The sequence below is a fragment of the Panicum hallii genome, chromosome 4 (genome assembly GCF_002211085.1).
Source record: "Panicum hallii strain FIL2 chromosome 4, PHallii_v3.1, whole genome shotgun sequence".
Taxonomy (NCBI): Eukaryota; Viridiplantae; Streptophyta; class Magnoliopsida; order Poales; family Poaceae; genus Panicum; species Panicum hallii.
The window spans coordinates 2831617-2856046 of record NC_038045.1 but is presented as its reverse complement, the minus strand read 5'-3'; the positions used below and the strand labels follow the sequence as shown (position 1 = coordinate 2856046).

The window sequence follows — 24430 nt, the reverse complement described above, 5'->3', positions numbered from 1 at the left end:
TTGATGGGCCGTCCGAGAAAGGCAAGTTCCAATTCCAAGCATTCCGAATAGGCACAGAAATGGCAGGTGTGGTGTGCTGGGAAGAATCAACAACCAACAAATTCGAAACCAGCTGAGCTCAGCTCGTGCCGAAATCTGCCACCAGGAATAGGCCTGTTCTCCATGCGCGTGAGAATGATGTGATGGAGATTCCTGAAGTAGCAGAAGTTCGGCACAACGGAGGTAGACACATTCAGATTTCAGAACAGTGGCAGAGAACCCTACGTACAAGGACTCTTGCAGGGAGTCTGTCTAGCCTCTCCACAAACAACTGAAGTGGAGTGCTCCGCCCGCTAACATCGTGTAGGCTGGAGAAGTGAAGATGCTACGCGTCTACCCTAAAGTCAACTAGTGTCAACCAGTGTTCAGCGCGTAAGTTCGATGCAGTCAGATTGAGCGCTTAAGGGCCATCACCAGCTGAATATCTTGACGTACCCTGAAGTCAACTATGGATCTAGTGCCAATCAGTGTTCAGCACATAAGTTCGATGCATTCAGATTGAGCGCTCAATGGCCATCAGCAGCTGAATATCTTGACAATGCTCATTCCTGAATGCCAGCTTTATGTAGTGATCTTGAAAGACAACTATTATGTACAGACTACATTGTCGCGAGAACAGTTCTATAAGCTGGTAATGACCTGCACAGGGTTTCAAGGAAATTCAGAACCTAGTATTTTCAGCCAAAGAAAAGGTAGGGTAGTTTGCTAAAGCCAAAAGATCAGTCTGTAAGATGAAACTCGGAATTTTATTACTACTCAGGAGTTCAGCACTAAACAATGTTTTACAGAAGTCTAGAATTAAACCTGACATGAAGTTTTTGGATCTGATAGGTTAAAGACCTTTGAATTACCAAACATAACATAGATTCAGTTCATTATATGATATTAAAGCGTCACTAACTGTAGTCAACTGCATTCTTGTTGCTTTTCTTGTTCAATGTTTTTTTCTAAGAGTTTACAGTCTTAACTTAATTGTTCCAGATAAAACAGACAAAGTGATCTGACCTACATTAAAAACAGTAAACAGTGAGGCAGTTCATCTTGCAGTTATATGAGATGAACACAGGACTAGTTCTACAAGGCATAAAAACAATGTGAGTTGAAAGAACGTAATTATGGTGTAAGGAATATATAGCATCAAAGAAAAAGCATGAAAAGGGCCCTGTGGTTCAAAAAAAAACAAAACAAAACAGAGAAGCAACTCTTGGCGCACCTTACATGAAGCTATAATTTTTCATCTGGTGGATTTTTCTTGCTGCCAGAAGTACATGAAACTTAACCAGTTGTGGAGGTCTTTATTCTATTTCGTTGCATGCTCCCCCTTCGATGGAGAGGGTTTTCTATTGAGAACACTAGCAAGCTACCATCCTTGGTTCCTGCTAGGATGCACTCCTCAGGGGTCACAGCTAAAGAAGTAATTGTCTTCCCAGCTCCATCATACCTCCAAACAATATCCAGAGAATGCATAGAACGTAACACTATCTGTCCCTTCTCACCAGCACAAGCAATGAACTCACCACAACAACTAAGTTCCATGCAATTGAGACGTCCACTGGTGGCTGAAGAAGCAATATGTCTTCCATTGATGGAGTACATGTGCAACGAGAGGTCATTCTCAGAATATAATACCACTCTCCCATGCTGTGATGCAACCAATTTCGACAAACCAACACCAGAAGGATGCTGAATGGACCGAACGTATCTCCCTTCACGCAGTGTATGAAAAATACAAGTCCCATCTTTTGAACCACTAATTACAATGTCCAGTTCCGTGCTAACAAATAAGCATGTTATGATGTCATCATGACCACAAAAGATATGAACAGGCCTTTCCACTATAACATGTTCCTTTTCTGAAAGTTCAAAATTGGCAGTCCTCAATTTCTTATCAATTGGTCTTCCTCGAAATGCATGCCAGATCATAACAGTTGTGTCATAACCACCAGTTGCAACCACGTTTCCATCAGATGAAACTGCAGGGTAAAAGATTGCTTTGTCTTATGTTATTGACAAAAAAAGGAAATACGACAGTTAATTTTATAGGATGAAGTAATATGGGATATTGAGGACCGTTCATATTATTTCAATATGCAGGAATCGTAATGAAGACGGAAAGATAGCCAGAAAATATCTAATTAGATATCATCACAGAATTGAAAATATCCAAATGGACTTGCTGCACCATGTTGTTATCCAACTTAGTAAGCCTAAAATTGTTCTATGCAGTGGTCGACAGACTATATTCAATATTAAAAGATCCTATAATGTTACAGCATGCATGCATGCCACAAACACAATAAGAAGAGATGCATCGACTGGCTACTGTCCTTTTTGAGGGGTTTAAGCCTGAAAAAGATCTTTTTATGTTATTGTTTGGAATCTCTTTGTTTCAATATAGTTGTTTTTGCTCACTGCCAAAATCTAGTAGCTTAATTCAGGAAACTTTGGAAGAAATGGATAAGCATAAACTCACTAAATGTCTCTTGTACCTGCCACACAGCCAACAACATCCTTATGTTGCCTGATGCTCTGCATAATTCTTCCATCACTAAGAGAAATTATTTGGAAACTGTTCTCCCAATTTCCGCATAAAATCAAATAATTGTCACCATTATTTTGCATTGTTGCTAAGCAATGTCTTCCAAACTCGACGTTTTCAGCAAGGAAAGTGCCAATTTTACGAGGAGAGATAACATCTGAACTGATTCCAAATAAATGTTCCTACAAAAATAAAGAGCAAATGTAATAAACAAAATTGACTGGGATACCAATGTTTTTAATGTCCAGTAGTGCCTTTAGTCAGGAAGAACCTGTGGTCCAGAATATGTGAAATTTCCAATTGACTGCAGCTGTGTTGTCAACCACAGCTTTACTGACAATATGAGACCGTCATTCATCAATACAACTGTATTATCCAACAAACCTATAAATAGCACAGCACACATGTGGCTGATTGACCTAGAAACACTCGAAGTCATTGTTATCGACTGTGGTGCAAAATACAGTGGATGAGCAATTGGGATGGGAGGTCCTCTTCTTGGATGTTTCATCCGGAAGATCTGGATTGGTGTCTGTCCAAAATTCGCTATCTGATCCTCAATAGCAGATTTATGCAACATGTCATCCATATTTTCCAGATCAACTGCACCTTCATATGTCACATAGTAAAATATGTTTGCTGCCTATCCAAAATATATGCATTAGTTAGGTAACATTCTACTGGTATCAAGAATGCTGGAAATAGCAGCACAGTTGCACCTCAACAGCTGGCTGTCCACGTTGCTTGTAACCAAAGATGAGGTCAATCCAGTGATGGAGATTAGAGCTCACATATTCACTTTCAAGGGCTTCTCTGTTGATGTGGATGAATTTGTCAGGCGAACCCTACAATTTTGTATCGATTAATCATAGAGGGAAGTACCATATTATTAGATGGTACAAGAAATGTATTGTGTATGTGAAAGCTAACACATCATCACCTTCAAAATTGATGTTGTGAACTGACATAATTATACGCAAAATTTGGCAACATTACAACTTACAAGGTTTGATTTTGCAAACTGAAAATGGACAAATTCAGAATACAAAAAAAAAACATTATCTCAACTAAGCCTGAGATGTCTAGAAAGCTAGATATGTTAGGCTGCTTAATTCTAAAATTCTACATGGGAGAGTGGATGGACAGGTTCAAAAGGGGCTGAACTCCATTATCATTCTAGGTGTCTGGTCCATTTGGTAGCATTGCAATCGTTGTGTTTTTGATGGGATCCTTCCTAATCTGCCTAGCGTTATCGCTGCCATTAATGAGGACTTGCAGCAGTGTGTCTCTTGCTGGGGCTCGAGGAGTTTCCCACCTCCTCGCTCTAGTACCACCAGTTGATTAGTTGTTGGTCTAGTTGGTCTGGTCTTTCTTTCCCTTTTTAGGAGAATAGCTGGTATGTTGTACGGGGTGGGGTTACAGGCCCCAAATTCTGTAACTCGGGGATTCTCCCCTTCTTCCTTCTTAATTTATTGATACGCAGATCTCCTGCGTGTTCGAGAAATTTTTTTCTCTAAAATTCTGTATCTGAGAACAGTAGAGACTTTTCACCTTTGGTTTGCAAAGCTGAACTAACTTTCATTAGAATAACAACAGAACTATCCTGGTGCACAAGGAATTCATCCTCAAGAAAAGAAGTATGACAAATATAAATGACACAAGAAGAATTAATACCTTCGCCCATGGAGGGAGAGCAACATTGCCTATAGGCTCACCATCCTGCTTAACACCAAGATGATATGAATTTGAATTTTCAAGAAACTCAGGCATGTAAAAGAATTCTGGAATAAGCTCTTTGACATCACTTGTACTTGATAAGCTATTTCTGTAAGCGCTATCAATGCTCTGGAACAGACGATCAGCATGGTCAAACTTGCCACCCTGCACAAGTGTCAGACAGGCATAATGGTAAAATACTGTGACAAAATCACTTTTTTTTTTGAACTGTGGTGAAATATGACATGAGAAGTTCTGTACTAACAAGTCATGATTCATGAATAATGTTTCGATAAGAGGAAACGTGTTCAGTTTTCAAGGAAGTGTGATAATATTCCATGATGAGCGAAGTGAGAACCTGAAAGCTTAGATGCAGAGTTGTAAATGGCTCGAGCCTAAGCATGTAATGAAGAACGATTCCCATGCTAGAGTAGTGAGATCCGTAATAAAAACTGCAGGAAACAAAGTCATGGTTGTTGGTGCAAATATAGTAAACTCAAACAACAAGGAGAACAATAGGAAATGAATGAAATTAAACTCATCAAGGTCCAACCTTGGTATATCAGGATCACAGAAACTAAGATATCTATCTTCAAAAACCTGCCCAATCAGAAGTTATGATAAGGGGATGATGACAGCCTACAAATACAAATAACTACTCAACAGTAACACACCTTGAAACGGTTTTCATCCAAAGCACCAACTGGTTTTGAAAGATCCCTAAAAGTTGATGACTTGTTGAAATCAAGCTTTTCTGAGGTGTAATCAGCCAATACCCATGGAAATATAGGATACTGAGTTAAGTCATTGTAAGATCTTCCAGCAAGGGTGTTTAAAATCACAAGGTACTCAAAGTTACTGATCTCCCTCCTTTTCCATCTTTCTCCAGCATTCTCAGCCATCTCAAGAGCAACTCGCCTGTCGACAAATGAAATGATACTATTTTTGCCTTTGGTACTTCCTTTCGGGAACAAAGCTTCATTCCTGAGAGAAACCAACAGAGTCCCAGCATTTTTAGTATCCTTTTGGGAGGAAAAATTTAAAAATATAGGTGCCCTTGAATCATCAAAGAAAATCTCCATCGCAGTATATTGTAGTAGGTAGCGTGTCCAATGAACTCCTTTTATCTGTAAACATGTATGGAAGGAGATAAGGGAGTGAGCAAATGACAGGCAAGAATAGAGGAGAGAGATACCTTGGCTATGTTCCACCTTCTGTGACGTTTAATCTTGTTTGATTGGTTTTGCATCAAGACACCATTGGTTTCAATCATACCATCTCGGCATCCATCAAGTCTGTCCAAACCTCCCAGATCGTTCTTGCAATCTGAATCTTTTTTGTCTTTAAATTTGCTGAATACAGATGATCCTCCAGTTCCTTCAACCGAAAATTCAAAAGAAAAATGCATAACAGTTCGTGTGATATCTAAGTATCCTGCTAATTTTCGCTTTGGGGTTACAAGAACACAACGAACTGAACATAGAACCTGCAAAATGGAGAATCAACAAAAATCAGCAATTGTTCTGTACCTTCAGCTGAAATTTATACGGAAAGTTTTTTTTCTTTACCTTTGTATAATCATTATCTCCATTAGTAGATGATGGCTCTTTCTTGTCGTGTACAGTAGCGTGATAATCAGAGGAATCTGCAGCATTATTCAGGTTTTGGTTCTCTAAAGGATTACTCTGGGTAGATTCATTCGCATCGCTAGTGTCTTCAAATGGTTCATAGCCACTGTCCTCTGTGATTCCCCGTACTCCTTTAAGAAGGAATCGTTTCATTTTCTCAGGAATTTTGGCACTAATGTATGGTTGGTCAGCTGAAGGACATGTACTTTCATTCTTTGACTGTGAAGGTTGACATAGGCGTTCATCAAATTTGTAATTACGCTTGAGCTTGAACCGCCGCCGCCATTTATCCTCTGTCTTGTCAAGTTTCCAGTGAGTCACAACATCATTCGGCAAAGGGTTAGCAGACCATGGTCCCCTCTCATCCATCAAAGCACGGGAAATATGTATCCACTTATCCTGATACATAAAGTAAATAGTTATCGCATGACAAATTTTCTCCTAAATAAGTATTTTCCTTGGTTGAATCAATGAAATACTCAGTTACCGCGATCATTTGCTGCTCCTCACGGAAAGCAAGCTGAGAAGCTGCTTTTCTACTGTCATCTGCTGAAAGGACAGCAGTGACAGTAAAACGTATCTCATCTTCAATAGCCTGCACTAACCATGTCTCCTTTGCGGAACTCTCATTAAGCATAAACTGAAGTTCCTGCAGCTGCTTTAAGCGATCAGCCTGAACAGCCTTCATGTGCTTAACCTCATTAGCAGCCTGAAAAGCAATAAAGCTGATCTGTTAGGGGGATGAACACTCAGCAGAACTGATCAAATATATGAAACTTGAAACACGTCCTCTCAAAGTGATGAATTTTCATTCTGTACATGCCAACAAAACAATTCCAGACAAAGCAAGAAAAATGCCAAAGAAACAAACCGCGGCAAGAACACGATCCTTCTGTATAAAGCTAAGAATGAATCCAGTCTCTTTATTGTTCTTGACTTCCATAGAACCATCTCTGCCTAAGATATTAGTAACCAACATAGAGTTTCCATATATGATAGTTTCCAGAATCAAGTGTGAAAAAACATGGAAACGTGCTCCACCATCAAGCTGCCCATACTGAGATCTTACGATTAGTAAAGACCTGTACAAAGAAACAATAAGGGGAATGCTTTATACACATTCAGAGGGACAGCTCAGAGTATCAAACATACCAGATCAAAAAGTGGAGCTTATTTTTGCTTTGATCATCTTCTGAAATAAGAAGAATTGGAAGCAATGACATGAACTGCAGGACACACTTGGATGCATTTTCTGATCCAGCTTTGCAGAGGTACAGAATCACAAGGTGGAAGAAAACTCTTGGAATTATCTCCTCCCTTGACGTTATAGTTTTCTCAGCAAATCTATTCACTTTTACACCTAATGCAGTACCGATACCTCCAGATACAACAGCAGCAGCCTTTTCAGCAGCAGGGACATTTACAGACTCCACCAATTCACACGGCCTTTGCCCCAAAGATGCAACCTCAACATTTGGATCCTTCTGCAGCAATTTGCTTGGTCCTTTTCCATTCAAATTACATATAATACTCCACACCTTGTCAAAGAAGCTCCACCGATCATCACTGACATCATTTCCATAAGAATATTTGCAAGCCGTCCAAAGCAAGCTGGGAATTAACACATTTATTAGGGGCGATGCCAATGCCCAACTACTTTGAGTTTGCAAACTTCACGCAATTCAAACAAAGGAAAGGATACAGAAAAGATGTATGTTCATATGAAGAAGATTAGGTCATCTAGATCCTGGAAAACAAAATGACACTCACTGAACCTTAACTCTTTGGTTAGCTTCATTTTCCGCATTGATGTTGAGTGTTTAACTAACAATACCATGTACATTATTGCTTATGCAGTACATTCTACTTGTGTCTGTTGATTAAAATGTACATCTTATACCTTTAGAGAAAAAACTGTACATCGTCTCAAGGGAACAACGAGCAAATGATATAGTACTGAGGCTAGTGAATGCAAGGACAGAATTACTAATCTGTGGCCATAGGGTTTCATCTTGTAATCTGTGACTAAAGACAATGATTGTTGTTGAAAGGCCTCATCTGCAATGACTTTTGCACCACCTTTCATGGATTGTGATCATAATGACATACAGAATGGGTACCCATGTATCATTTACATATACCGCTATCCAATGAACAAGGGCGGTGGTCCTAAGCTCTGTACCATAAAACACCAGAGCCACTACAATTACCTGGTAAAAAGTTTTGTACAAACTAGTAGACAACATAGTTGATTTTGCAGTTGTGTATTGACCAGAAAAGGTGCAGACAATAGCTCCAGCACTATCGACATTAGATTAGAATCCATTTCTAAGGTAGCTATTACAAAATATTTGAACACATATTTAGAAATAGGTTGGAATGCATATTTGACTAGTACCTTGTACATTGACCATTGCTCTCAGTATTTAAAATATCATTTACTGTTGACTTAATATCTTCTTTCCACATGTTTTCATGTGAAGATTCCTCTGATAGACTGGGAGACGGAAACTGCAGAAGAAAAGAACAGATATTGCTCATGTATGTGTTAATATGCCTTTTTCTGTTAAAATCAAGTATGTTTCGAAGCATACCAAGAGCTTAATTCCCATTTGATTGACAAGCAACTCCTGTATAAGGTCCAAAAAATGCAATACATTATCACAGCAAGGCTGAAAAAGGAAAATATTATCTTCCAGAGATTTCTGAAGCAGGCTCCCCGCGATATCATCAAATATGTCCCTCAGCAAATCAAGGCTTGATAGCTGTCCCTGCATGGCCATGAATCTCAATATCATCATTCATGCAAAATAGCATACACCACCAAGCTGGTCATATAAATTAAGTAAAGAAAGGATGAGACAACACCCAACCTGGTCAAGTTTGAAAAGGAAAAAATTAGCAGTAGCCTCGAGTTGATGCCAGCCACCTCTAACAGAGCGCAGGTAGTATGAAAGGACCACAGAATACAAGTTCCTCACAAGATTTAGTTCATCTGTCTCCACATCATCGAGCTCACCTTTAAAAACTGATTTGTAGTCCTTAAATACATCAAGCTTTGTGGATGTTTCAAGCCAAGAGTTCCAACTGTGCTCCTGATAAAATCATTTCAGGATCAACACCTCATAAGTAACAAGTTAATCTAAGAAAATAATGCGTACCATTAAGGCCTCAATGTTTGAAGGGTTTGAGTCCAGCAAACCAAGAAGATCATTTAAGATTCTTCTGCGTGCTGAGGAATCTTGACAAGAATGCATATATCTAAAGATGCAGACCAAAATCTGAGGAAGGGAAAAGGGTGGCAAGCTCGAAAGGTTGCAATTTTTATCCCTTGATGGATCAGGCTGAGAATTTTCCTGGAGGATCTATACAGTGAAAACAACAGATCACATCTACAACTTATACTCAAAAGATTGGTGAAAGAAAATTAAAGATAAACAGCAATATGACATGAAGTTGGTACAATAACCTGCTGTGGAGTGGTTCCACAAAGAAAACTGAAAAGAGCTGCACATAAATTGTCGGATAGAGGAAATTTGAATAGCCTTTCAGATATTGTACAGAAGAACAATTGAGGTGAAGCTGTTATTTCTTTCATGAGGTTATCAGAGATGCATCTAGACTGCACTAAGGGTAAGGAAAATAATTTTGTTCCTTTCTTCTCAGAAGTAACCCCAGCCAAGAGCTTTCCAAAGAGCTGAAGCCCCAACAAACGGACTGGCTCAAATTCTCTGAAGAACGAACTAGTGTTAGATAAATTAAAAAGTAACTGCCTACATTTAATACATCTGGTGCATTGTTGTTCTCAAATCATGTTTCACTCTGATAACAACATGCAACATTTGAAAGCATAATTCATAAAATATGAAGGCAAACAGAAGGACCTTGCACAACAATTTACAATGAACATAGATATGAATCTCGAATTTACAATAGAAAGCACACGAGGAATATGGGAACAGGATTCAGTGGTTTGATAAGTATATAACGAACTAAATCTTCTCCCTTAAAATATTCTTTCTCCCCTCTTTCTGGAGACCTATCTCCTATTGCTGACTCTTGTTCAACCAATGATCTAAGGTCATTACAACTTCAGGATTTTGCCTTTGCCTTTGCTTGATAAAGAAAAACACAAGGACACTCATTATATAGTTGAGTCAAAGAGAATAACAACTTGTTGAAATTAATGTATTGTCTTCTGGGCTTGTCAAGCAGCTCAGAATTTACATTAGCCATAGAAATTGGCTCTGGGTTGAGAGAATTAAGAATATATTACCTCTTAAGAAGATTAACGAAAATGCAACAACCACCAAGGCAATTTACGTTCTCCACAAAGGATGACAAAACTGATCCCTGTGAAAGAGCATGGATGATAGTGTCCAGTATATCTCTTATACATGCTATGTCTTGACTCCTCTCGAAAAACGCTACAAGCGCTCTTATGTCATCTGGAGAAGTTCTTAGCCTGTGAACCAACATGTCATATTACGAATAGAAAATGCTTACAGATTGCTACGAAATTCTATGAAAATGTAATGTTGTCTGTGGAAAGAAAGAGTACTACTTTGAGATATCTATCATCTATAGAAGAGATCAAAACAAAAGGATACTACTTTGAGATATATATCATCTATGGAATCGAAAAGACTTGGTAGGAGGTGGAAGTGCTTACTTTAAGCTCATTTCTGCTAAACTTAAAAAGAGAAGACGAAGCTTGCGAATTTCAACTATCTTAGGTCTCTCTCCGATAACTTCTTTGGTAACTGGATGCAGCAAAGGCTTGGAAGCAACAACATGCCTAGAATCAGCCTTTTCCCAGTAATATCGGCACACAATATCAATAATCCAAGGAAGTCCACATAGAAGTGGTAAAAGCCTCCCGTCTGTTTCAAAATATTTTATCACAAACATATAAAGATCCCTTTGTACTTCATAGCTTGCATACACCCATATTTGTGGATTTAAATAAATATGTGAGATAGCATCTTTCAGGAGAACTTTTGACATGCCTGAATATGCAGAAAAAAGTATTAGTAATGTACATCTTATTGCATGAGAGAGAGAGAGAGAGGAAGGGACGGGGGGAGAGAGACTACCGCATTTCCTTAGAATGTTGAACATATACTTTAGTGCGGAAAGAGTTTTGGTTGTTAAGAGCTGTGGTGTAGCTGATTGAAGCAAGAAGCCTAGAATAGGTAACCCAGAAAGAAGATACATCTGTTGTTGATTCGATACATTTCCATCCAGAACAGTTGCGACTAGTTCAATGACCTCAGCTGCCAATTTGTCATTGTTGACAGATGAATGGCAAGATTGCATAACATCAGTTGCAGCATCAAAAAATTGAGTGAAGAGTGGGAAAAATACAGAGACACCACCAACACAGTAAATAATGTCCTGAGGCAAGTGCCGCGAGCATAACTTTGTTCCCCCATAATTGCTGCTTCAAATGTACTTTTGTCTGCATTATCAAGTGCTGATGACACACTGAACAAACTGCGGCCATCACTAGCCTAGGGAGAAGGGGAAAACAAAACGTATTTTATCAGTAAATCTGAGGTTTGGCTCTTGATATAAGTGTTTTAACACCCGAGGGCTCAAATTTTGCTCAAGTTGCATGAGTGCTAGAATTTATGAAATAAGCTACAAGTGAAGAAAAATTTGAACCTGTGCATTGAAACCAAAAATTATCTTTGATGAAAGGCCGTCTCTTGCATCAAGAATTCCCCTGTAGAGTGAATCATCACCATGGAAAGAGTACATGTAACTAGGTCCAAGAAAATATATGCCCTTTACTTGCTCTGAAGAAAGGGCATCAGAAAACACATAGACTGGGCCCATTTGACCTGCAAAGGCAAAAGTTTTTTCGAAACCAATTGAGATGGGTTCTTCACCAACAGGCACCAATTCTGTACCAATGGTGCAGTGCGTCATTGCTTCATTGACTTTTGCATACCTTAAAATACCAAGGACAAGTTTCAGTGTCACAAGCCACAAATAGTGTTAAACAAAAACTAAAAAAAGGGGTAAGTATGCACAAAACACGGATAATTTTTCTTAAATGCAAGGAAACCAAACAAAATAAGAACCTGGTACTTTAGTTTCTAGTCTGCAGGATGTATCTGATCTACCAATGTTGATCAGTGCCTTTTCTCCTTTTTTAACAATGGTTCTAAAAGTATATTGTTATTAAATAAGTATTGATGCTGTCACCAATATGCACAATAACCCTTATTTCCACTTAACTCGCACAGGAATGCATCAGTAAATTTATTAGAAAACAATGTCATGTGAACAGTTTTGATGACAGACCTACAGACATTATTTCCATGTAGCCAATTCAAATTGCTCTCAAAGTTCTAAAAGTTCGATAGCATATGCATGTGCCTTAAAATAAGTTAAATACACTCATTTGGTAATGGATAGTAAATATAGTATCAAGAATGCAGCAATACCTTATGAAATTTTCAGTTGACGTGCAAAATATCAAATAATGTTAAGATTTTAATATGTGATTATGAGAAAAATGAAGTTCCTAATGAAAAATAGTAGGATTATGGTCTTTCAATGTTGGTGCAGCTGCGTTGTGCTGCACAATGATAAATAAAAGTTTGATACATTAATTTGCTAAAGAGCCATTTTCTGTAAGTGGTTTGCCGGAACTACATAGGACCAAAGGCCAGAACGAATTCACACTATATGTATGATAACATACGAATTTTCATTCAACTTTAACGTTCTTGAAATTGCAGATGCAGAATAATTTTCTCACCCGCACTTCTCGGATGACACTAGCTCCCCATCTACGTAACACCTCAGCTGGCTTCCTCCGGAGAAAGCCCTCCCAATTGTATGAGTAACGGAAAGGAATTTCCATTCCTTTGGTGGGAGCTTGAGTGGTAACAAAACACACTGATGTTTCTGATTGATAGACTGCCAACAGGGAAAGACCAGAGTTTAGCATGGATCATTATTCCTGCGAAAGTTGCAAATTGAAGTTGTACAGAGTAAGATATTGACAGCTCCTATGGGAAAAACAAACATGAAGTACTTTATATTCTAGAGAGTCGACAGTCCAGATCAGGGACAAAAAAAAAGGATTCTAAACCCAGCTGTATTGTGCATCCACAAATTAGAATATAGCTAGAGAATTGTTTAAAACATCTTTCAATAATTTGTCGTAACATATAAACATCATATGATACTACAAGAAAGAAATAGTTGAAATTTCTTTGAAAAGGAATCGAGATACTGCATCATGAGTCAAATGCTTATTATGCTCACATAAAAATCATGTAACATGACAAATGGATCCATATGGCCTATATTAGCATTGTGTCTTCAAAAGATGGTCCACTGAAATAAAGACATTTCTTCAAACTACTTTATTTCATAAGGTTATTCAAACTACTAAAGAACTAGTATGTTTCTACCGAGCTTTATTATGTAAAATTTCATGTATTTGTAAAGCAAGCTGGAAGTTGATAAATGACAGCACATGGTCAACTGATGTAACCAAGATCAATGTTAACGGTTGCAGCCAAGATCTCGGATAATAGGAAAAGTGGTTGAACCCATGCGTCCTTTTTTTTATGGTCGGCCTGGGTTGAAATGTGAGTTTTAAATACATACATGTAGAAAAAAACGGTTCATGGGGAGATGACATCCCCTGGCTTTGTCTTAAGAAGGAGAGAACTCTAGCTGGCCAGGAAACTCGGTGAAACCAATATTCAGTGCGGTACCCACATTCTTGCGAGCACCTAGAAAAGATGAAACAAAATGGCTAGAGAAGTAATAGTGCAGTCATGCTTGAAGGTTTTATAGATTTGTAATCACTATCAAATATCTAAGATCCCATGCTCAGATGTCATTCTCCCTGTCACCCCATGTTTTTGCGAATTATACAAGCAGCTATGGCTGTGCAAGCTTAAGCATCAATTTGTGTCAAAACCCATCTGATTCAAACCAGTTTAACCAAAAGAAACGATCCAATAGTGAGGAATGGCCCCTCACAAGCTAAGATCTGGTGTGTTTAGGTCAAATTGCTGGGCAAGGTTCAAGTCTGATTACACTGGTCAAGATGATGATTTCTGATAATTTATAGGCAAAGAAGCTAAAATACTATCTATACACCAGTTAATTAGTGGCACAAATCCCTGTAGCAAAAAGTAAAACGTACAGATCCAATAAATTATTACTAAACTTTTAAAGAACTTGATTTGATTCAAAGTGTGGTAGAAAATCACAATTACCTCATATACTAAAGCACTTCTGTTAAGCACAGCTGAGCACCCCTTTCCATCTTCTGTGAAAAAGGAGAAAAGGCCCATCATACCGTTGTCTGGGAAGTTTTCAACTCTTAACCAGCAAGAAAATGATAGACCTCTATTGTAAGGCCATAGGAAGGGTGATTTTATTTCTATACCCTGTCAAGGAAAATAGAGATACTGCCAATCAGTCAACAAATCACATATATATAATTACGGAAGTGTATAAAATATCAAAGGAACCCATGAAGTACCCAAAAAACGATTTATTGGCAGAACATAAGTATCAAAAGCCTTCAGAGGTTCATTTTCTTTCTCCAATATGAAGGAGAGCTGTGTATCATTTCTTAAGAAGAAAAGAACAAGTTCAAAACCAACACCCCATCAATTATAAAGGTTCATATTGAAATCGAATGAAAAATAAAACATTAAGGGTCCTCCAACAGAAGGAATCTATACAAATATACCTACTGAACTTGCAAAAAATAACAAAAGAAAATATGGAATAAAAGGAAAAAGGCAATAATGTCTAAGAAGAGGATATAGACATAGTCCTACAGTTTGGGGCATATCCAACAACACCGTAACAGCTTTAATTATAAAAAAAACCATTAGCATTGAATAACTTCCCAATTTTGACAGAACAATTCAGTATTTAACACTCAATTCAGTGACGGTTCAGGATTTGTAACTGGATAGGTCAACGACATGGGGTTCAGGGGCAACATGTCAGTGAAACCAAGTCACAAATCCTGAACTACCGTTGAACTGAGTGTCCTATCTTGAATTGCTCCAATTTTGTGTATGAAGACACCATAATATTCTAAGGTACCAATATATTGCTACTTAAACTATGAATCACAATAGATGAAATTTAAATTGCTTAATAAATAGGGCAAGACGCACAGAATCATGGCCACTGAACTCAAAGAAAGCTTCTGGACCCTTTTCCTTGAGCATGTGACTCAGACTTGTCAGAAGCAAAGAAGTGTGCTCCTGTTTGGCACCAATCTTCTCACAGCGCAAGAGGGCAAAGATTTTCCGAATGTCCTTGCCACATATACTGTGTGCACCAAGTATCTGTATTATCTCTGCAATTTCAATAACTGTATCATCCTTTTCCTCTATTGAAAACCAATCAAGAAGAAAACTTAGCAATCCGGCTCTGAAACAAGAGGTTCTATTTGTAATGGATTGCTTGAGCAACTGCTGCAAGATCACAAGCCCATAGTGCTGAAGCGATGCGCTGCTCTGCAATTAGAAATTGGTTGATGTCACAAAAAAAAGCATATAAATGGAAATTATCAGAGATCGTACTGTCATCTGTGTGTGAAAGAGACCTTCTGTAAAATATTCAGAAGTAATACAACAGCGTCTTCATTCTGGGGAAATAAATTGGCGAAACATTACATTAGTTAAGAAAGAATTAAAGAACGAAGCATGCCATAATTAAATAAACCCAGAATCAGTAAAGATGCATTAAGTTTTCCAAAGATTTAATAACTACTTACCTTTATAGTCGTTTTCTCATTTAACTCGAACTTGCAATCAACCAGCATGCTAAGCAATGCATCAAAGAGTCTCTCACTTGGTGACCATTTGTAGAAATCGAGTACCAAACTCTGTAATGTTTGATAACCTGCACCAACTAGCAATCTAAAGGCACCCTACAAAACAAACCAAGATGTCAACATGCAGATAGAGTTATGGCATGAGCCAGATGTGCCAATATGATTACCTTGGATGCATCATTTCCTTTAAGTAGTAAAGTTAATGTCTCAAGGACATTAAGGATAAGCTGCTCATCAGTCACCTCATTGATATTTCCATTCAACAAAGAGACAATATGCAGAAAGCACCCTCCATTGCGAAACAGATTTTGATAGTACTAAGCAAAACGAAGTATAGAAGTACATTTGTCAACACATTATGTATTACTAGTAGGAGGCAAAAACTATGAAATTATTACATACAAGGCCATATATGAAAACCTACCATGTGATCCATCATTATGATCTCTCTCATGCTGACCAGAAGATCAATCAACAACTCTGAGTCGACCTTTTCTTTTTCATTTGCTCGTGCAAAGTTCTCTAAATATTTGGAGCATAACTGCAACTTTGCTGTATGATCTTGTGCTGACGATGAAGGCAACTGGTTACAGGGAACCATGTTTTAGCTCCCAACATTAATAAGAAAACTAAGGGAGAATTTAGGTAAACAAAATCTTTTTTAGAATAGAAGGTAAACATAACCTTACCCTAAATAAGGCAAGAACCTGTTCCAGCACATGCTTTCGAAGGTTCTGTTCTTGGAACAAGTCAAATAAACACTCAATACAGTCAGCATTGTGTAAAACAAGAATTCTTCCATCTACCGATATAGTGACATATTCCGTAAAGAGGCTCAAAGCTAACTCTGTACACATAAGAGCGTTCTCAGTTCTGTCTTCAATACTTTTACACTGGGAAACATCTTCAGTGATCATGACATTAGAACAAAGAAAATTGCTAAAGTTCCGTAGTTCTTGTGCCTGATGGCAAGCAGCCTTAAGGACTCTTGTAATCACATCCAATGATTCAAATGAAGCTAAAGTTTGCTCTGTGGCGAGTTGTAGAATTACACGGAAGCTTTTTAGAAGAGTGCTGACAGTCAAAGGATCAGAAATGCAATGTTCAAGTGCATCCAGCAGTGCCGAGCATTCTGGCTACAATGAAAAAAAAATAAAGTAGAAGAGTTTCATAAAGAGATTTAGAACAAAAAAACTGGTGATTGGACAATTAGCCTACAATATTATATTATGCAAGACAAAAGATTTTACCGTATTATATGTGTTTTCATTGAGTGTTGCAGCAAACTCCAAGAAGGAAATAGCTTCCACTTGAAGAATGTTAACATCAGTACAGTACAAACTTTCAGATTCGATAGATATTTGAGTACTGTTAATATCACCATTTTGAATATCCGTAACAATATGAAAATGGGTGCCTTCTACAGATGAACCAAAGTAAAAGAAATTCCCTGAGAAAATCAGGTCCCATACCCCTTCCTCTCGAAAAGCTGGGAGTAGAGCTGGTGTTGAAATAAGAACCCTTTTGAACATGCGAATGATGTAATGTTGAACGGTCTTTGCAAAAATCCTGCAGAATGAACTCAGGAAATGATCATACTTTGTACACTAGTAGCTGCTATATGGTAACTTACTAATCAGAAAGCAGTTGCAGTTCAAAAGAGTAATAGTCACCTAATAAAAATAACTAATTAACATGTTCGAGTTGCCATTGATTGAAAGACTGACTATTGCGTTTGATATTTCAACAAGGAGTTATGATGGGAAAATGTGTTAAATTCAAAAAGGCATATCTTCTGTGTGTGAACGTGAAACAAAGCATCTAAATACCACTGAACAAAGCAATGACACACGATAGTTAACCATTCTGGTTAAAAGGGACATGCATGAGTACACTAAAAACTCACTTTATGTGGTTCGGTAGTGCAGATTCACTGGTACAAGCTCTGATACATAGAAAGACAGTCATAAGAATCCTAATGATCCATCTCACAGATTGCTCCAGGTATGCCGATGGGATAGATAGTGCAATTTGGCTGACAGCTATTTCATCGGACCAGTAATCAATATCCTTTGAAGGAAGAATAAAAGAACAAAGGGCGTTGCTCAACTTGACAGAGTAGTCATTCCATTCAGTTATATCAAGAAAACAAATTGGACCAGAGACAGAATCTAGTGCGTGTGAAGCCATGGTGTTATCCTTTTGCTGATGGAACTTCTTAATCATAAATGCAGGCCAACAAATGCAGTTTGCAAATTTGTGTACCCGTCCATTTTCACATAAAAAATGCAAATTGTTGACGTTGGCAAATCTAAATAGATGTCAAGGACCCAATAAGGGGAAATTAAATATCCTTATAAGATAAATAAATACAATGCATTGCTAAAATTTTCAAATCGTTCTAAGCCATTGTTAATTAGCTTACATTATTATGCCTCCTATGATATGAAGAAGACTTTTACCTAAACTACATATTAGCAGAGTGTATTGATATTCTGGAAGTTGCAAAGCCGATGCTAAGTGCCAGTTAAAAGTAGTTTAAGACAAAGGATACACTGCCTCACTTAGAATTTGCAAATACTGTATCTGGAGCAGAAGTATTTCACCCCTATAAGAGCACAGCAATTTCAGAACATAAAATTGGCAATACAAAAAATAGGTAAAACCTGTCACATTAAATAAGTTGAAAAATAACTCCATAAAGATTACGATTTTCATACATCACTGTGGCCTTTTTTATTAGATAGAGGTAAAATGTCCATTACAAAATTAACATTTTGCAATACAGTTAGCTTGCAACGATGTCTAAAGTCGAGAAAAACAAATTGGAGGGATAGACTCCTCAGCAACTAAATAAATACCAACATAAACAGTAAAACAGTATCAAAAGAGAGAAAGAGAGAAAACTATATGAGCAGAATTAAAAGAGTATTGTCTAGATTTTCAGACATTTGGCACCATACTAGATAGCAATTGTGCAAATCAAAGATAAATCTAGTGTTTTCAAATTTTAATTCGAAAATAGGAATGTTGCATTCAAAATTCAAATGAAGTTATGATGCACACATCAAATTTGGGTACCAAATTCCAAGTTAATATTATCAGACTTTTGACATTTGGGTATAAAATTCAAATTTAATACTATTAGACTTTTCACTTCAAATTATATATTACAAAAAATGGTTTCTGCTCAATATAGAATATTATGAGTCAATAATTAACTTTCAGCTTATCCAGCACATTTGCAATTCTATGCATAAGAAGAAAGAAGAGGGGAAAGAAAGCACAAGAGTAATAATAAAAGCAATCAATGACGCTAAAATATTCACCTTTCATTTCTTGAGATAGATGAATGCTTCAAAACTGAAAATTTACTAGAAGGAAGTCCTAGTCCATCCAATAGAATTTCCAGACCACCAATGCTTCTGAGATGATTCTGAGCACGAGTGCCAGAAACAGTTGATTGCAGAGTGCACAAAGTGATAAAATGAAGTGAGAGATCATTCCACTGCTCTTTCAAATTCAGCCTTTGAATGACACGTAAGAGTTCTGCAGAACCATTTAGATATTTATTAAATAATTAGAAGGTATAAATTAGCACACATGATTTTCTCATAAAAAGGAATTGGCGGTATGGTGGCATCATTAATTACACAACCTCTTGTTCAGTACTTTTCATAATATTTAGGATAGAAATTAAACAAAAAGGAACAGATAAATGGTCTTGATTTTACCACACACATAGTGAATCTTTTTCAGTAAACACGCCTATACAACAATCCAGTTAGTACTATACGACTGTAGCGTCAACACAATGTACCCAACAGATGAGTGTTCCAATGATGATTTAACACAAATACTCAGAACCATAGTATATAAGTCCAAAAGAAAACTAAAAGATATCTTTACCTACTAACCAATTGACACCACTGGCTTCCATCACAAGAACAATTGCCTTCTGCTGCCAATGTCGAACTGTATCGGAAATGGTGTTATCTGGAGAACTAGAAGTAACTGCAGCCAAGTGGCTTTTTGATGGGGTATGCTTAGTGGTCTCGACAATATGGGGTATCCTTGCGGTTGTTGTTTCCAACTTCATGAAGTTTGAAATTATTGTGATTATGCATACAAGTATACTTAGCATCAGCCTAGTATTTCCCATTGCTTCATCTGAAGATTGGTCATCTGCAGCCAGCAAACTGTTCAAGTTTCTGAGCTGAGCAACTGCAGCTGAATGTGCCAAACAAGGAAATTAATGAGATATACTCCATCAGAAAAAGACTCGTGGATGTTAGTTAAGAGTGATAAGAAGCTGTGTATAATGATGTACACTTTACTGAACAGTTCGGTATATATGCAATGAGGTCGTGAGCCTTGCAGTTTAAATCCCAATGAAAATAAAACAAAAGAAAACCAAAGTCATGGTGGATCTGAAACATGGAGTTGGGGCCTGGGGGCTTCTGAAGAGGTGGTGGAAAAGTTGCTCTCAAGTGTACACATTGGTGAAGAAATCAGCAACTTGAAGTTCTAAGAGTGTGCTTGACAGGATTTAGGGTTAATCAGCTGCTCAAAGCAAGGTAGCAAATATATGATGCATCTAATCAATGTGATTGGTCAGCTCATGCATCCATGGATCATTGGGAATTTGTATAGAACCAGTTTTGTTGCAGAGGAGGCATGGGATCATCACACAAAACACCAACATGAGCAATTAACAACCAAAGACTAGTAGCAACTAGCAAATGCTTGTAGTTGTAGCTCTGCTACAGCACTGTAGCGTCACACAAAAGTCAATACCTGACATAACTCCTACCTTTTAGTAGAGAAGTAATCTTCTGCACACCACCATAGTAGCTAAATACTCTACAGTTATGCAAGGAGCGAGTCAGAATTGCCAAGCACTCCAGAACTTGTAGTATTTGTGTGCTTAATCCCAGGTTTGTTGGTTGCCCTGAATGATGGTTTGCAGGAGATTCCAGACTGTTGCCACCTAATAATGCAATAACAAGAACAAATATGATTTAAATTATAAGAACAGCTTCCAAAAGCAAAATCCATGTAATGACAAAACCAGCAATAGTCTATTTCTCACTCACAAGTGAGCAATCGTCAGAATTTGTTCATTCAGAAAATAATCTTAATGTCTTTTTGTATGAAGTCACATTGATTAATTCTCAACTGGCTTTCGAGGACAATATTAACTACATGAAAAGCATCTTTTCAGAGACATAAAAGCATAATGTATTTTGGAATCAGTAAAGGTTATTAATGAACTAAATTCCACAATGCAACACCAACACACTACCGCACAGCTGAAAAATGGCCTCCAAGTGCATAGACAGACTCAACAAGATAAACCAAAAGAGCAAAACAAATAGAGCAAAAGTATAACATTTCCAGCAGTATCCTTGGACTACCTCCTCCTTTTTCAACTACTTTAAGCTTTAAATGCATATGAAGAAAAATAAGTAAACTTGACTCTACTTCTTCCATCAAGCAAAGATCTACTCATTGCTATGCCACTGAACCACTTTGCTTTGTTTCTCAGCTTTCCGATTATGTCTATTAAGGCCTGCTAGGCAGAAAAGCAGGAAAATCCAGGTTAAGGGCATTCAACTTTTATGGTGTTTGCTGTGGGGTGGGCATGGGCTAAGGGCATTCAACTTTTGTGGTGTTTTCTGTGGGGTGGGCACCCTGAAAACAAGGTTTCCCTCTCGGACACAGCAATACTGCCCAACCTCCAGTTGGATGAGCATTAAAGTAATGTATCCAACTCAGGTGTTTGTAGCCTTAAGTTGATGGCAACAGTTCAAGCATAAGGGATAATTTAGCCATTTTTCACTAGGCTTCTCACAACTCTATGAGCAGTATATATTACTCCAAACTTACAGCATCTACAATGTCCACTAGAAAATTGGCATGACTTTGCAGAGTTCACCTCCAAAAATATGTTTTCAGGGAATCCCACAGCGCATTTGACAAAAAATTGATTTTAAGAAGCCAAATTTGTCCAAGAAGAACATTCATTCTACCCATGCTTAAGAAATTATTATTGGAGTTGTTTCATGAACATAGAATAGAAGGCAGGAAACTTACCACATGCAAAGTAGAATTCACAAATATCAAAATTATGAATTAAAATCACAAAGAAGATTGAAGGCATATCACACGATATATAGTCATAGAATAAAACCACTTACTTTCAACAATAGTTGACGTAATTAGAGAAATCTCCTGAATCAGAATAAGAATGACATCAGAAGGATGCCCACAAGAGCATCCGGCAATTGTTGCGTCAGATCCTAATTTTTGACCAACCAATTGCTCGATCGGGCATGGTCCCCAATCTCTGAATGTCTCTACAAATTGTAAGATAAAAATTTGAAGGGATTTCTCCTTTTCAACCTGTAAGAACACAAGATGTAATACAACATATGCCATGAAAAAAGATGTAATACAGCATAACTATAGAAAGTTGTTGCATAAAATTCTGAACAAGTTGCCAGCAGAATAGTTATATAAACAACAGGTTAGGTTACCACAAAACACAATACAATTTTATTTACTATTAAGCAGATGCTTGGTTATTGCATTTAAGGCGTCGACTTTTACATGTTTTGACGAAGAAAATAGTATAAGGAATCAAGAAAGGTGCATGATGTCCTCATAATAATAAGGCTTGTTTTAGTTCATAGTTGAACCAAACTTGAAATTTGGGAGAAACATATATTGCTTCGTAAAGATCTCACTTTATTGAGGACAGTCAAACTCTAATCACGGTGCAAAAAATGTTTATGAAACGTTAATGCAGACCATTTTAATCATCAAACTTTATGACTTTTAAAGATAGTTTGTCTGTTCATACAATTTACGTGCCTGGCATCTCCTAAATTATGCTTGGATGACACAATACTAAGTCATATCATGGATAAGATCACACAGAACAGTAGAATATATAGCTATTCCTCTTAAATACATCAAAGAATGGAAACATCTAGTAGATTTTTAGGCTGGAAATGTGTAGTTTAGGATCTTAACTGTACCTTATCAAATGCATTCTCATACTTCTTCCAGAGTACACTTAGGATTCCCTCCTCTGGACTATCACTGAAACCAGATAACAAATACTGAGGAGAAACGTTCACGTAATCAAACCAAGCACCAAGGAAAAAAAGGGTCAAAAGATCCAATGGTAGATTTCTTACAGAAATTAAAATAATCTCAGAAGCAAAAGTGTAGAACAAAAAGGAATATCTTCAATCCATTTAATCAATCACCAATAATATTAAATCCAAGATGCTACACTTGTGCCTAGCTAACCAGAATAATTTGCTTATTGGCAAGGATTAATGTGAACCTTGACGTGATGTCATTCCATATACCCATCTTACTCATCAGATAAGAGGAAGAGTTGAAACCAAGCAGTCCACCACAACCATACAGTTTTTTGTGTTACGGTAGGAAATACTCATGGGCCAGCTTAGCAGCTTACCTTGAAGCTAAGCTTGGTATCGAATCATGACTTCACATCAGTATTTGCTCACAACAAACAGGATTTTGCTACCATCAAGGATGAAAAGTGCACTTGGGTTGCCGCAGAAGCCAACAAGCTTTAGGAGTCCATACCACAAAATGACCTTGCTACCGCAAACTAAAAATAATCAATAGGTCTCTGGTTAGGCATCACGGTTAACTGAGGTGGTGATGTACTTTTCGCATTTTCTCAATCTCAACTGTACATGAACTCACAGTTTTGTTTCTTTCCTTCTGCTATTTACTAAAAAGAACAACATACTTCTCCAAGACAGCCACGGTTGCAACCGTCAATATAAATAGTTTGTATAACCATTCTTTACGAATGGGAGCAGTGGACTGATTTCCAGGTATGGGCCACGCAAAAACATGTTAAACAACCCGGAATAACTCATTGGACAGTCAAGCAAAGCCCCGGTGGCCCATTTCTGCTCTATTCGAACCACTAGACCCCGGTGGCCCACTACTGCTCTATTCGAACCACTAGTGCCTAGTGGTGAGTTTCATAGAACACAACCCAGCATTCTCCAACATACAGCTGCAGCTTGCAGTGTCCGGAATCCGAAAGCACGGGCGCGCGACGAGCATTGGGGATTACGGCACGGGCGCTAGCGGGCCACACGACCCTCGCGCCACACAGACAAGCTGCATCTCATTTGGGTGTATGAGTGTCTGCGATCGTTCAGGCACGCATACCTGAAGACAACGCGGGGTGTGGGCGCGTCGTCGAGGCCGCCGGCGGGCGCGGGCGCCGAGCCGGCGTCACCACCCGGCGCGGGGGGAGGGGGCGCCTTGCGGAGGAGATCGGCAACGCCCCACACGATGTTCATCGCCTCCGACCCAGGCCTAGCAGGGCATCGTCACCCCCGCCTCGCCGATCGCGGAAGCGAAAAACCTAGGCGATCCGGATCGGACCCGAGATGCGGGCTCGGATTTGAGGGAGGTCGGAGGAACGCGGTCGCGCTCGCGCAGGGGAGATTCGCGAGGAATAGGGAATTCTGTGTGCGATCGCGCGCACGCGCGCGTCGAGCTCGCCTATGTTTAGAGGAGCGCGAAATGTGGGGAGGAGCGGGCGATTTGTGAGGGGGAGAGGAAGAGGTTTAGGGGGCGCTTTGCAAAATGATCCAACTGATCCGG

The 24430-nt window shown here is 38.3% G+C and overlaps 1 protein-coding gene across 1 annotated transcript; it reads right to left on the bottom strand.

Annotated features, from left to right (window-relative positions):
* Positions 1-207: 207 nt before the first annotated feature.
* On the bottom strand, positions 208-24218 carry LOC112890065 (BEACH domain-containing protein B-like). The gene is given in 41 exon segments (XM_025956908.1): positions 208-678; positions 1253-2012; positions 2529-2760; positions 2850-3221; positions 3298-3423; positions 4253-4459; positions 4653-4746; positions 4848-4894; positions 4969-5421; positions 5490-5780; positions 5863-6321; positions 6410-6631; positions 6794-7004; positions 7075-7533; positions 8321-8433; positions 8517-8693; positions 8796-9017; positions 9084-9287; positions 9392-9653; positions 10199-10387; positions 10595-10931; positions 11019-11357; positions 11360-11435; positions 11590-11878; positions 12695-12855; positions 14175-14348; positions 15096-15440; positions 15530-15571; positions 15701-15856; positions 15928-16077; positions 16185-16343; positions 16450-16896; positions 17233-17329; positions 17667-18071; positions 18315-18368; positions 19090-19309; positions 19670-19990; positions 20574-20750; positions 21961-22165; positions 22804-22867; positions 23990-24218. Coding segments are annotated over 40 exon segments (9390 nt in total). The 5' UTR covers positions 24124-24218; the 3' UTR covers positions 208-678; positions 1253-1314.
* Between the last annotated feature and the right edge of the window lie 212 nt (positions 24219-24430).